The sequence below is a fragment of the Choloepus didactylus genome, chromosome 9 (assembly GCF_015220235.1).
Source record: "Choloepus didactylus isolate mChoDid1 chromosome 9, mChoDid1.pri, whole genome shotgun sequence".
Classification (NCBI taxonomy): Eukaryota; Metazoa; Chordata; class Mammalia; order Pilosa; family Megalonychidae; genus Choloepus; species Choloepus didactylus.
This window is the reverse complement of record NC_051315.1, coordinates 7,234,346-7,248,793: the sequence shown is the minus strand read 5'-3', so window position 1 is coordinate 7,248,793 and position 14,448 is coordinate 7,234,346. Positions and strand designations below refer to the sequence as shown.

The 14,448-nt window shown below is 62.5% G+C and overlaps 1 protein-coding gene across 9 annotated transcripts in view; it reads right to left on the bottom strand.

The window, feature by feature from the left end:
• Positions 1 to 1,629: 1,629 nt before the first annotated feature.
• BIN1 (bridging integrator 1) overlaps positions 1,630 to 14,448 on the bottom strand; it is a 58,869-nt gene continuing 46,050 nt past the window's right edge. For 3 of the 9 annotated variants that reach the window (XR_005218722.1, XR_005218724.1, XR_005218723.1), the window contains 10 exons: positions 12,306 to 12,453; positions 10,862 to 10,990; positions 7,980 to 8,087; positions 7,581 to 7,604; positions 5,359 to 5,469; positions 4,603 to 4,692; positions 4,292 to 4,402; positions 3,970 to 4,071; positions 2,162 to 2,323; positions 1,630 to 2,033 (listed from right to left, as the gene is read on the bottom strand). Coding sequence is in view for 1 of the 9 variants with exons in the window: in XM_037849003.1 (XP_037704931.1) it covers positions 2,216 to 2,323; positions 3,970 to 4,071; positions 4,292 to 4,402; positions 4,603 to 4,692; positions 5,359 to 5,469; positions 7,581 to 7,604; positions 7,980 to 8,087; positions 10,862 to 10,990; positions 12,306 to 12,453 (931 nt within the window). In the remaining 8 variants the exon portion in view is untranslated. The remainder of the gene's footprint in view (positions 2,034 to 2,161; positions 2,324 to 3,969; positions 4,072 to 4,291; positions 4,403 to 4,602; positions 4,693 to 5,358; positions 5,470 to 7,580; positions 7,605 to 7,979; positions 8,088 to 10,861; positions 10,991 to 12,305; positions 12,454 to 14,448) is intronic. The other 6 variants (XR_005218726.1, XR_005218727.1, XR_005218728.1 and 3 more) reach the window with 4 other exon arrangements.

Below are 14,448 nucleotides of genomic sequence, written 5' to 3'. Positions count from 1 at the left end.
CACTCCCCGCCTTCCCACCTGCCTCTTGCCCGCTTCCTCAATTCTGGCCCCACCTCAGCCTTGGTTTTCTGGCCCAGCCCTTTTGGTTCCCTGTGTCCGGCTCTGAGTTCCCCTGGGACTGGCACCCCTGCACCCTGGGAGCTGTCCCTGGAGCCTCCTCTGAGCCACCAGCACCCCAGACCTGGCTCCTGGCCCTGCCTCTCCCTCAGTGCCCTGCAGGCCCTGAGTGGTGCTCAGAGAATGCAAAGGACACCTGTGGTGCTGATCAGGTCTCTCCCCACCCCACCACCCCAAACGACCCCAGCTGCAACGGTAGGATGCTCTCCAGGGGCAGGGGCAAAGCTCAAAGCCACCTTCTGCTCTTTTGTGTCTCATCCTATGACTAAGCCTAATGCAGGTGCTTTCTTCTTGACATTGAGTTTTCAATGAAAATGTTACAACTTTTATATCACTGTAAAAATGTGAAGGTGCCTCACGCTGGCACCGGGCCACGGACACCCCAGCACGTGCCCACGTCCCCCCAGGGCACAGCTCTGAGCTTCTGTTGGCTGACAAGCTGGGTCGCCTTGTGCAGGCAGCTCAGCCTTAGTCAATGCGGAAGGAATGAAAGGAGTGCCGGGGCGAAAAGCTAAAGCCTTCCCAGCCAGGGTAACTGGAAATGAGCGTCCTTCGCCCCCACTGAACTTCCGCTGCTCTCGGCAATTACCGTTGGCACAAGGACAAGGCGGGGCCGCAACTACAGTCCTGCCACCCACATATGGCAAAGCCCAGGGAATTTCCCCAAGTAAAGCTAAGGGTCAGGCACCCACCCCATTCACTCGTTCCTACTGCCTTCCAGAGTTATGTAAGATAAATGCCTTCCACCTGGGAAGTCCAGGCCAGTTTTCTAGGCCAGGGTCCCTGTCCCGGAGCACAACACCCCCATAGCTTCTGGAATGATCCACAGCTGCCGCCTGTGCCTGCAGCCTCCGATGATGGAGGCTGGAGAACCCGGGGCTGGGGCCACGGCGGCTGGAGGCTGGAAAGCAGAGAAGAGGGGAAGCCCCCGGATGGTCCCACTGCAACGCCCCATGCTCAGGTTCAAATCCCACCTCCACCACTCACCAGGGCCTCAGTTTCCTCATCTGTGAAATGGGGCCACAGTACCCAACAGACTTCTTGGCAACTTCCATCACCCCAGGTCCACCAAACACCCACACGCAAATACCAGGGACATGGGGAAAAGCCCTTGGGCAGGTCTGGACCCAGACAGATGGAACCCAGAGGGAAGAAACTGGCTAAGGAGCTCCCTGCCCACCAGCACGGGCCCCTGGGAGGATTTCCAGCCCCTCCAGACCAATCACTCCGCCTCCCTCCACATCACTTTAATCTCTGTCTTCCGCTCCTGGCGGGCGGCCCAGCAGCACGGGCTTGCCAGGGGCCAGCTCCCAGCACCGCCGTCACCGGCAGGAGGGAGCCCTGCCACATGGGTGACCCTTGGTCCCCAGCAGGTGCTCACAACCCAGCCTGTCCCGCCGTGCTTTTTTCCCTCCATTGTTTCAGTACAAAAGCCACAAATAATCACAGTTCCATTTGCACTGGCAGACAGACGACGGGAGGAAGGAAATAAACCAACGCACATTGCCTGCATATTTTTGTCAGTTCTGTTTGTTTCGCTTTCTCTTGAACACTAAGGTTTATTTTCAAACGGCACACAGACAGTCTGCAGGCAGGGCCTGCCGGGCTGGTGCTGGCCACGCGGTCACTGGAAAGACGGGGTGCCACCCCCAGCAGCTGCCAGGGCAGGGCCTGGCCCAGGGGCCCGGCCAGAGCGTCAGGCAAGCGTGGTGGCTCAGCGCCCAGGCCAGCACGTCCGCCAGGACACCCCCGGCCCGCTCCGGGCACTCATGCGGCCTCAGGCACCCAGCGGGCAGCGGGCCGGGGGCTCCAGGAACTCAACTAGGGGACACAGCAGCTTCAGCAACACTGAGGAGTTCCACCGGCCGCAGGAAACTGGGCTCTTGGAAACCGGGCTCTCAGGGACAACCTAAAATCTTGGGGAGAGCACCGCTCACTTAGGCCTCTCCTCTCGATTTCCCTTTGCTTTTCAAAAGTCTGAAAACAACAACAGGAAAGAAAAAGAAAAACGAAAAAAAAAAAAAAGAGGAAGAAGAAAACACACATTTTTCGGGAAAAGACGGGTCTTCACACACCCGGAGAGGGGGACAGGCCGCGCTCACTGCAGCCGCTCGGTGAAGTTCTCGGGGAAGACGCCCCGGCATTTCTCCAGCTCCTTGTGCTGGTTCCAGTCGTTCTCCTTCACGCCCATGAGCCAGCCTTCATCCTGCATGGGAAAGTGGAGCCCCCGGGTCTCACCTGGGAACTGCTGTGGGGAGGCTCCTCCACTCAGCCCCCCAAGCCCTGCTAAGAATGCCTCCTCCAGGCAGCCTCCCGAGACCCCACCACCCGCCCCAGGAGCCATCCTGCCCTTGCTGTGAGCAGGTCCAAACTCCCTCAGCCCCAAGCCAAGGAGCCTGCCACTGTCTAGAGCCCACAGCGGACATAAGAGCTGTATTTCAAGGCTGTCAGACTTCCTACCAACAATGCCGGAAGGTTCTGCTGAGCTGTGATCAGTTGAAAACTGCTATAATGGCCCAAAGCTGCCCCACAAGCCCTCTAACAGCTCCGACCTAGGCCCAGAAGGGGATCTTCTGCCCAGGCCCCAGCCCTGACCCCTGGAAAGTCGTGGCCCTAAGCCCCTGCCCTGTGGCTGAGCTACGTATGCCCCATGGTGGCCGGCCTAGCCTGGCCCAGGGCCTCCTGAGTCTTTGGTATTTAACTGCATGTCATTGTTGTTTAATTCTTGCCATGCCACGGACCCTCCATGTGTCCTGTCTGAGCCCACTGTGGGCTGGGACCAGGATTCTGCTTCTTGAGATTCCACCCAGCACAGGCTGGCTCTTCAGGAGACCTGGGGCTTAGGAGACTTGACCGACTCAACCACAGGCCCAGGAAATACTTGTTACTCAAATCCCCTCCCCACATGGGGCCTCACTAAGTACTGCCCTGAAATCCCCACCGAGGACCCCGCCACTCACCAGGGTGGCCTCCTCCCCAACCTGCCTGACCCTTCTCCCCACCTCAACCACTCTGACATCTCGTTCACTGATGTGTTGATGACTGAGGGGATTCCCTGGAAGCAGGAAGAGGCCTATTCTCAGCCCATCCACCCATGGCCCTGTGTGCTCTTGGGTTGTCTACCTGAGATGAATACGGCCGCCCCCTCAGCCCCGCTGCCCACACCCCACTAACAACCCGGCCACCGCGGGCTCACTCCACATGGCAGTGAGCCCCACTAGAGCAGCAGTCGGACCCGGCAGAACACACTCGGGCTGGGCCTGGCTCACGGGACAGGCCTCACAAGACAAGAAGGGTCTGGAAGGCGTGTGGGGTGCGAATCAGCGGGAGACACCGCTGGGGGGAGTCAGGGGGCAGGGGGCAGGGCCGGCTGCAGAGCAGGAGGGCTCAAGCAGGGGCTGCCCAGGGAGCCTCCCCTAGGGGTCAGCAAAGGCCAGAGGTGAGGAAAAGAGGACAAGGGGAGGAAAACTCAGCTACAAAAGGTGAGGGACAGCCAGGGCTGGAGGACGGGAGAGCATGGAGTGAAGAAAGCAGAGCGAGGGTAGAAAAAGAAGTGAGGACACGGAAGAACCGAGACTGGGAGACAAAGGGCAGTGGCGGAGGAAGTGGGGGGCTGGAGAGGGGGTGCTGGAGGGAAGAGGAGAAAGAAAGGAGGGGGCTAAGGGAAGGAGAAGTTAGGAGATGGGAAAGAGAGCACAAAGAGCAAATAAGAGGGAAGGGACAGAGAGGACATGCTGAGCCCGGGGTCCCCGCGACCTGCGGGCCTCTGCTGCCCCTGCTGGCCGAGCCCCACCACCACGGCCATGGCCCCACCCCCGCCGCCCACCAGGTGCCCCCCACCCCTGCCCAGACCTGCTCCTCGGGGTTCTGGAAGGGGATCACCAGCACCACGTCACCAGCCTTGAGCTGCAGCTCGTCGGTGTCAGTGGCCGTGTAGTCGTGCTGGGCCTGCACCTGCAGAGGACAAGAGGCGGGGGGGTTGCATCAGCAGGCACAGGGTGCCCCCCACACACGCACACACCCTGCCCTCGCGCCCCACCCACCCATCCCCCAGCCCTGCAGGAGGCCTCGCCTGGGAGGCTGGCGCACGTGGCATGCAGTGAGGATCCCCGGGTTGCATCTGCTCCGGGGGTGACCCCACCTCCCAGGCCGTGGGGCCGGAGCCTGTGCTCACCTTGAACATGAATCCAGGGGGCAGGTCGGTGCGGGCAGCCCCGCTGCTGCCCTCCACCGTGCCGTTCACAGTCGCTGGGAAGGTCTCCACCACCACGGCGGGAAGAGGGCTCTGGGGGGCGGAGTGGGCACAGGGTCAGGGGTCAGGGGGTCCGTGCCTGGTGGGGACCAGCCTGCCTCCAGGCCCCAGGGCAGGAATGAGGCCCGGGGCAGCCCAGGATGACAGGGCAGACGGGGCGGGGAGCTTGGGCAGTCACACGGACAGACAGACAGCAGGGAAGAAAAGACAGGGCCTGGCCCCTGTCGTCTTACAGAGGCTGCTTCACTGGCCGCCGTCCCCCCAGGCTCCTGGGCTCCAGCCGCGGGCTCCGTGCCCCCCGCCACCTCCGAGGTCTCTCCTGGCTGCAACACAAAGGCCGGCCTGGGTCAGACACAGGACAGGGCAGGACACAGCAGACGGGCTGCAGGGGCAGCACCGGAGCACAGGGCCATGGGCCCGGGTGGACGTGGCCTCCAGGAAGCCCCGACGTCACTGTGGGCAAGGGAAGCAGCTGCGGAGAAGGTGCTGGAAGCCCACAACGCCGGGCGATGTGCCACCGAGAAGCCCCCACAGGCCCCTGGGACCTGCTCCCTAGATGAGACCCGCACTGGGGGACAGCAGTGTGTGTCCGTCCCACCCCTGGACACCGCCTTCTCCCCCAGAAGGAGGGCGCAGTCCAGGCAAGACAAAGTGGGCACTGCCTGGCTGTCGTCAAACCGACCTGGGCTGACATTCAGACTTGGCCACTTCCAAGCTCTGGACCTTCCTAGCCTTCATTTCCTCATCTGGAAAAGGGCAAATGTCTACTTTTCAAGGTCATGGTGCAGACTGGGTGAGAAAACTCAGCTACCCCAGCACTTGAGGTCACCATGGTCCCAAAGAACAAGCCCCTCCCGGAGCCTCTGGGCTCAGGCTGGCCATGCTGAGGCCCACAGTGGCCTGACCCTCCTCTGTCCCCTCCTCCGGGTGCTTCTCTCGTGCTAGGCTCCCAGGGACCAGGGCCATGCAGGGGACAGGGGGACACTTACTTGGGCAGGCCCTGGCTCGGCCATCGGGTTGGGCCAGGCCACGGCAAAGGTGCCCTCGGCCGCACCGGGCTCCCCGGAAGGAGGCAGGCTGCCCGCCGGACTCTCCATGGGCTAGTGACGGCCACCAGGAGAGAAGGGGGAGGCAGGGGAGGTGGGGGCAAGGTGTGGGCAGGGAATGAAATAAGAGAAGAGTCCTGAGCAGCTGTGTGGGCAGAGGGGGCAGTGAGCACCAATGGGACAGGAGGGGTCCTGAGTGAGGCCGCCTGCCAGAGCCCGGGCAAAAGACGGGTGAAGACCCCAGAAAGGACGCCACCTCCCACATCCTCATTCCCACCGAGTCAGCCCCCACTGAAATCCAGCTGTCAAATCACACCATGGGCTTTCTCTGGCCCCTCTTCTCTCCAGAGCTTTCCGAGCTCCCAGCAGGCATGTGCCCTGCCAAGCCCCAGCCCTCCAGCCCTCGTGCTCAGGCCCAGCTCACGGAGCCTCTGGGAGCTGATAGTGGCCAGGGTCTCATCCTCCCAGCTCCTGCAGGTCACCAGAGCACACAGGTTTGGGACACCCGCGGTCAGGCCTGGGACTTTGGAACCCACTCCAGGGGCTGGGGAGGGCATTTTCTGGAAGGCTGGGCCTGGGGTGGTCACAGCCACCTGCCCACCCACCCGGCCTACAGGCAGGAGCCCCCAGCTTCAGAGCCCAGGAAATTGGGATCTGAACTCCAGCTCTACCACTGCTACTTGCGGGCCAGGCCCATTTCTTGACCAGGTCCTGTCCCTTCCGGCCCAGCCCTGCACACAAAAGCCTTTCCTGCTTTTCCCATGTCATCCCGCCCTGACGCCACCTCCCAGCGGCTTCCAGTGGACAGACAGCAACTGGACAAGAACTGTCTTCTTCCCCGCACCCCAAAGCCCTCCCTGCCTTGCCCTGCAGGGCCCTGCCCTCGTTGACGTATGTGGACCATCCGGGTGACTGATGACCATCTATGGCCAAACATCACGGGTTCACAACTGTGCCGGCGTCACAGGCACCCTTTGCTCAAGCCCACCAAGGAGCCGCTTTTGCACGGCCCTGGCAGAGGCCCGGTACCTCCCCAGAGGGAGAAGCAGCAGAACTGCTGGAAATGAGGGCAGCCAGGTCGCCTTCACGGGCATGTGCGCACACACTTGTGCAAATGGGTGTGCAGGCAAGTGCATGCTTTGTGTGTGTGGCTGTGATGTGTGCTGGCATGTGTGCTTACGTGAGTGCGTGCTGCTGTGAGTGCACAGGCATGTGTGTGCTTTCCTCTGTGTGCATGGCCATGGGTGTGCCCAGGCGTACGTCTGATGTCCTGCATGTGTGGCTGTGAGTGTGTACAGGCACGTATGGGTGCTTTCCTGTGTGTGTGCAATTGTGAGCATGCATACACATGTGCTGTTCTCTGTGTGTGAGGCTGTGAGCATGCCCAGGTACATGTGTGTACTGTCCTGCCTGTGTGTGGCTGTGAGTGTGCCCAGGTAGGTGTGTATGCTGCCCGGTGTGTGTGTGTGTGGTCATATGTGTGCCCAGGTACATGTATATGTTATCCTGCCCGTGTGCAGCCATGAGCATGCCCAGGTATGTGTGTGTGCTGTCCTGCATTTGTGTGGCCATGAATGTGTACAGGCATGTACATGTGTGTGCTATCCTGTGTGTGTGTGGCTGTGGGCACACTCAGCACATGTGTGTGCTTTCCTGCATTTGGCAGTCATGAGTTTACGTGCTATCCTGTGTATGTGTGGCTGTGAGTGTGCCCAGGTACATTTGTGTACTTTCCTGTGTGTGCAGACATGAGTGTGCCCAGGCACATGCGTGTGCTGTCCTGTGTATGTGGCCATAAGCGTGCCCAGGTTCATGTGTGTGCTGCCCCGCATTTACGCAGCCATGAGTATGCACAGGCACGTACAAGCATGTGCTATCCGGTGTGTGTGTGTGGCTGTGAGCGCACTCAGCACGCATGTGTGCTGTCCTGCGTTTATGACCATGAGCAGGATGGGCTGGGTTAAGAAAAGGCTGGGTGGTCTTTGAGCTGCCAGCCTTGTCTTGACCTCTGCTCCTTGAAGTCTCCCCAACACCTCAAACTCACACCTCCGAGACCAGCTTGTCAGCGTGTGGCGTTTCCTTACGGTTAGCGTTAAGGGGGAGCCCAGCGGCCCGGGCCCACACAGGGGAGCCGGGCCAGTGGCCCCGAGCGAGCGCAGGCTTACCTCCCAGAGGTCCCACGGGACAGCCTGAGCGCAGCGGTGCGGGCGAGAAGGACAGAGTTAGCACAGAGGTTAGAGACGTTAGAGACACGGCAGCAAGCAGAGCCCAGGGCCACCCCTCCAAGCCCCCCACCTCCCAGCCCTCGACCCAGCGGGCACAGGGGCAGGCAAGGCGGACACCTCCACCCGGGGTCCTGGCCACCTCCGCAGGGGGCTGCGCAGCCCAGGCCGCTGACAGGGGAGGCCGGGGCTCAGAGAGGCCCAGGGGAGTGCTGAGCAGACCCTCCTCTCCCCGGGGACCCCCAGGCTGGCCTGGCTCTGCCCTCATCCTGGGCCAGGGGAAGGGACAGTGAGAGGCCCAGATGGCCAGGTGGCCCGTGGGCATGCTGGGCACAGACCAACCTGAGCGGAGGGCGTGGGCACCTTCACAGGGCTCGCCACGGGCGGGAGGGGGTCGAAGTCCAGGTCCAGCAGACTGGCCTGCTCCGAGAAGGGCCCGGGGGCCTCAAACTGGGCGGCCGCAGCAGCAGAGGAGGGCGGCAGTTAGCAGTGGGGGTGGGGGCGCCCCACAGTAGGCACCTGGCAGGCAGGTGCTCACACAGGTGGACGCACGGGCATGGGGCACACGGATGTGCACACACACTTGCAGGGGCACAGCGATGGCCACTGCGGCCAGCGGCCTCCCACAGTGACAGACGTCTGCACCACCTGCTCCAGAGACCACCTCTCCTCAGAGCCCCCCACTCCCCTCACTGAACTCGAACCCCCAAAGCCTCGCTGATCTCACCCCCAGGAGACTCGCTGACCTTGCCCCTCTCCGTGCTCCTCACTGACCTCACACCCCAATAAGCCCCCTGACCTTGCACCCCATGCCCCTCACTGAGCTCACCCCCGGGAGCCTCGCTGATGTTGCCCCCCCAGGAGCCTCGCTGACCTCATCCCTCATGAGTTTCGCTGACCTAATTCCCAGAAGCCTCGTCAACCTCACCCCCAGGAGCCTTGCTGACGTTGCCCCCCCACGAACCTCGCTGACCTCAACCCCAAGAGCCTCGCTGACCTCACCCCCAGTTTTGCCGACCTCACCCCCAGGAGCCTCGCTGACCTCGCCGCCCCATGAGCCCACCCACCCTCACCCCCAATCCCCACCCAAGCAGCAGTTCCTGGCCCCAGCAGCAGGGTGGACAAGACGACCTCTAGGTCCTCCAGCTGGACAGGCCGCAAGGACAGGGGCTTCACCCTAGCTTCCCCTCACCTCCCCACAAGGGCAGCCCCCCTTGGAGATGCCCACCCACTGCCAGCTCCAGGGCTGAGCCCGGGAGGCCGATCTCCAAGTGGGGTCCCAAACACTAGCAGGCTGCAGAACCACCAGGGGCAGACCCCAGCCCCAAACCCAGAGATTCCGGTGCAGCGGGTTGGGGTGCAGCCAGAACACGCATGGAGCAGGCACTGCCCAGGAGACTGACACAGGCCCCCGCTGTGAGAAGCCCCCGTACAACATGCCCGAGCATCATCAGAAGAGAGGGGTCCTGGGCGGGGTGGAGCTCTGAGGAGCCACACTGAGGGCAACTACGGCAGCACAGGCGGAGAGCCCCCTCCGGGACCCTGTGCCAGCCAGAGAGGCCCAAGACCCAGGCACGGGGGCCTGAGCTGCAGGCCTGCCAGGTAAGACCAGAGTTGTCAGTCTTCAGGGCACCCAGTCACCTTACAGCTCAGGGACAGGGCCTCAGGCCCTCCAAGCTGGGCCAAGCCCCAGCGCTCAGGAGCCCAGGCCAGGGCGGATTCCCTTCCTGGGAACAGGGGCCCCAGCCCAAGTCCTGACCCACCTGTGGCCCCAACAACTGACTTTCCCATGGTGCCTGGCTCCCAGGGGACCCCCACCACAGGGCAGGTGACATTGCTCACCCCAAGGAGCCCCAGCCCCCTGCCCCTTCCATGACCCCCACCCCCCACTCTCTTTGCAGAAGTCAGCCAAGCCCGCACAGCCGCCCCACCTCAGGCTCCAAGGAGACAGGGGCGAGCAGGTCCAGAGGGCATGCCAGGGGGGCCTTCTCCTCCCTGCCCTCCGTGCCGGGCAGCAGTGCCCGAGGTGTGCCCCCCAGGCCTGGCAGAGAGAGGGAAGCATGCAGTGAGGGGGGGGCAGCAGCACTAGTGCACATGGCAACCCCAAGGGGCACAGCCAGTGTCTGGGCAGGCCGGCCCGCAGGCCCCTCGCCGACTAAATGGGGACAGTGGCTCTCCCAGGAGGTGGCTAGAAAGCAAGCACACTCACACAGGTAAGCAGCTGGCCCTGTGCCCTGCAGGCCTCTGAGCTAGGGCATAAGGGGCCAGCACACGGCCAAGTCCAGAGAGCCCCAGCAGGGCCAGGGTCCTGACAGCTCGCCATGCGCAGGCCCAGCAACCACCCCGAGCTCAGGAATCAGGCAAACTCCACAAGGCAGAGGCCCTGAGATCTGAGAACCTGCCACTGGCAGTCGCTGTACAGTACAACGCTGGGCAAGCAGCCTCACCATGCTGACCAGGGCCACAGAGATGATGCAACCACAGGGACTCCTCACTTCCACCCACCTAGTGGGTGCTTGCTGCCCTCTGGGGCATTCGTGGTCAGCGGCTCTGCTCCGCAGCCCACCTCCACCTCCAAGTGCCGTCAGCAGCTCAGGGAGCAAAGCCCAGTTGCCCTGGCCAGGAGCTGCCCCCTATTCTCACAGCCCTGAACTACCAGACGCCCCAGACCCCTGGCTCCCACCCCTCCAGGCCTATGTGCAAGCTGGCCTCTTGGCCTAAAGCACCCTCTCTGCTCTCACCAACCTGGCAAAGGTCACCTGCTCCAAGCTGCCATCCCACCCCACCCCACCCCAGTTCCTCCATGCTCCCACAGCCTCCCCTGCACCCCCTCCCTGCTCTGTCACATCGCTGGTCTGATCGTTCCTTGGGGATGGCAGGCAGGTAGCTTCACCTGGGCCCTTGTGGCTGGCTGCAGCCCATGCTCAGAAATGGATGGAGGGAGGGATGGACGGATGGATGGATGGACGGATGGATGGACAGATGGATGGAAAGAAGGATAGATAGAGGGATGGGTAGATGGATGCACGGATGGATGGATGGATGGATGCATGGACAGATGGACGGATGGAAGGAAGGATGGATAGAGGGATGGAGGGATGGGTTGATGAGTAGATGAGAGGCAGGTTTAGAGCGGATCTCTCCTGCCAGCTCCCTGGCTCTCAAGACAGAGGCCCCAGACAGGGGGTGGGGGTGACAGCCATGCTGGGGGGGAAGCAGCAGACCTGGGAGGGGGTGGTCACGCTGATCTCGGGGACAAAGGTGCCATCAAACAGGCTGAGGATCTGCTCCTGCTTGATCTCCTTGGACGGGGTGTGTTTGGGAGGCGGAGGGACGGGTGGGCCTTTCCGGAGCTGCGGGCCGGCAGTGGGCAGGGGCCACACGGGGAGGTCAGCGGAGCGAGGGGTCGGAGGAGACAACAGACAGAGACAAAGCCATGGTTAGTCCCTTCCCAAGACACAGCCCATCCAGGCCACCGAGGGAAAATGAGACAAACGCGGCGACGCTGCTCTCAGACTGACCAGGAGCACTGGACAGCCCCTGGGGGTGGTCGGAAACACGAGCAGAGGGGAGGAAGAGAAAAAAAGAGAAGAGAGGAGAAGGGAAGGGAGAAAAGGAGAAGGGAGGAAAAGAGCTGGCGTGGCCTGGGTGAGAAGATTGGGGAGAAAAACAGGAGCTGAGAGGAAGCTGAGAAACAGGGAGAGCCTACTCTGCCCCTATCTGCAGCCCCTCTCTCCACCTCCCCCTGCATCCTGGCCTGCCCAGGTTGAGCTCAAGTTCAGCCATGGCCTCAGTCATCTCCAGAAGCCAACACGGAGCCCAGAGCCCTGGCAGAGGGGCTGGGGGAAGGTCCCACCGCTGGCCACGAGATGCAAGGTCCCCGGCAAATCACACAGCCCCTCTGAGCCTGGGTGTCCCCATTTGTAAAACGCGGGTGGTAGCCGGGGTACCTGGCTCACAGGGGTTGAGGATGAATGAACGGACATGGAGGGCTAGCACAGCGTCAGGCACAGAGCACGTGCTATACACGGGCACCGGCTCTGCCGCTGGGGTCGACATCGCTGCCAGCCTCGGCGTCAAATGGGCTACAGCCAGGAGAGCCAGGGGCTGGGAATAATGCTCACCAGGCTCCAACGGGTCAGTTCCGACAGCTCGGGAGACACCTGGGGACACCCAGCTGGGCGTGGCGGGGGTGGAGATGGAGGCCACTGGGCTTGACCAAGAGGAGGCAGCCCAGAGCCTAGGACCCCCAGCCCCCTCCCAGCCCTGTCCCCGAGCCCTCGTTCTTCCTGTCCCTTCCAAGGTCCCTCGCAGCCACCTGGCTGGGGCTGCCCCTCAGTCCCTGAGAGAGAGAGAAGGTGACCATCCGGAGACTGGATGCTCAAGGGTCCCAGAGCACCTGCCCGTGGAGGAGAGGAAGAGGGAGGGAGAGTCGAGTGGCCGAAAAGTCAGGAAGAGAGAAGAGGGAGGAAGCCACAGTGGTCTGGGGTGGGATGGGGACAGACAGCCAGAGGCCCCCAGAGAGGACCAGGGCCACCGAGGGGAGCCTGGGCTGGTGGGACCCAAGGCGGGGCAAGGTCCAAGCCCGGGAAGGGGAACTTGGCCTGGAAGTGGGGGGAGAGGGAGGGAGAGGAGGGGTCAGGCCCCCGGCGGAGACCCCATGCCCACCTGAGACGGGGACTTGGGGAGGGTGGCCCCAGGCGTGTCCACACTGGCCGGCTCTGGCTCGTGGTTGACTCTGATCTCCGGCGTGGCGGCGGGGGAGCCGTCTGGAGGCGACGAGGGGCTCTTGTTGCCCTGGGCAGGTGCGTTGTCACTGTGGGGCAGGACGAGAGAGGAGTCCCATGCAGGGAGGCCATGGCGTTGAGGGTGGGCAGATAGGCAGGTATGCATGGGAGGGTGTGTGCACATGGGGGGCCACAGAGACGTGTACCCCCAAGGACTCCTGGGGACGATGTGCATGTACACGTGTGTGTGTGTGTGCTCAAGCGGGTCCATGTGTGATGACGTGTGCTCGTGTGTAACCAGGTATGAGGTTGTGCGTGCACATGGCTGGATGTGTCCTGCATAAATGTATGTGGACATGTGAGTGTGCACCATGTGTCTCTGTGTGAAACTGTGCACGTGTATGTATCCATGCGTGAAATTGTGTGTCCATGTGTCCCATGTATCTGTGTGTAAAATTGTGTGTGCACATGTCTGAGTGTGCATCCATGCATAGCTACATGTGAAACTGTGTATGCAAGTGTGCATGTGTGCGTGGGGGTGGGTGGGAATGAAAGGCCGGGGGCCCGAGACCACACGTGTTCCCAGCGTGGGCCTGCCTTGGGGACAGTGGCAGCACAGGACACAGCACAGAGGATGGGAAGGCTGGGGTGCCCAGGGGAGCAGGGCTGCCCAGCATCCCTAGGGGCTCCACAGGGCCTTTCCCTGCCCCCTGCCACCGGGGCCTGAGACAGCACTAGCAAGCCAGACACCACCCCACACATCCCGCAGCGGCCCCGTGGCTCAGGGCAGACCCCAACCTCAGCCTGGCCCCAAGGGCCCCACGGTGGGCTCCCCGACTTGCACGTGGAATGCCAACCTACCCCCACCACACACACACTGTTCCTGGCCTCTGCCCCTTTGCTCCAAAGGCCATCAGTCCGGCCTGGCCGAACCAAGGCCGGTGCCCTGCATTCGCCGAGGAGCGAGAGGGGAGACCACAGGCAGGCGGCTCAGAGCCCGAAAGCAAAGGGGCAAACGGCGGGCATGGTGGGCCGCTTTGGTGAGGGGAGGGCAGAGAATAAACAGCCGCATCTGTCCCTGCATAAAGAAACTCCAGAATACCACCGTCCCACACAGTAAACCCAGGTGACTACCCAGCTGTAATTTAATTTCGGCTAAATAAAATTGTAAATTCAGCTCCTCAGCCACACTAGCCACATTTTGGGCACTCAGCGGCCCTGGGGCTGGGCCACGTGGGTAGGGATGCCAAAGGAGCCAGGGAACAGCGGGGACCCAGCAGATGTGCGAGTGACATCGCCGTGACCTTTTCATTTCTTTGAACTTGTGTTTCGGGTGAATGTGTCTGTCTACTCACATATATACATAAATATACACAGAAGACACACATGCACGATGAAAAACACCACTGCGATGCTCCATCCCCTGGGGCCCTTCTCTGGCCTCCTTTTTCGCCCCCTTCCACGCCTCTAAATGCCACTCTGGGACCCCAGGACCCAGCCAGGGCCTGGCTCGCCAGGGCTGCATCGGGGATCTGCAGAACCGAGTGGTCGCGCAGACCCCTGCCCACCCCCGCCACCTCCCAGCCACACCCTCCCTCCCCCTCCTGCCACCCGGGCGCACACGCACACACGACATGGCCCAACCCCAGCACACACATGCACAGCCCACCCCCCAGCACACACGTACACACACAGCACGTCCCCCAGAACACACGTGCACACGCTCACAGCCCACTCCCCGACACACGCACACAGCCCACCCCCTGCCTCCCGGGCCCCCAGGCAGCTGCGTCACACTCAGAGGCTGTTAGGATTAGTGGCACCCCGGAGCCAGGCACAAGGGGCATGCAGGGGGCTGGCCCAGGCCAGGGCTGGCCTCGGGGCCCCACAGCTCAGCACTCGGTGCCGGTACCTGTTCTTCTTTCGGCGCAGCCTGGAGAAGAGTTTAGCTTTCTTTCTGTGGGGACGGACAGGAGGCCTTCACCATGGGACCCCACAAGGCAGCTCTGTGCAGAGGAGGGTCGGGGGCAAACGGCCTCCCCCCGCCCTGCAGAGGCCCCCCACACCCAGGCACGGGTTGTCCT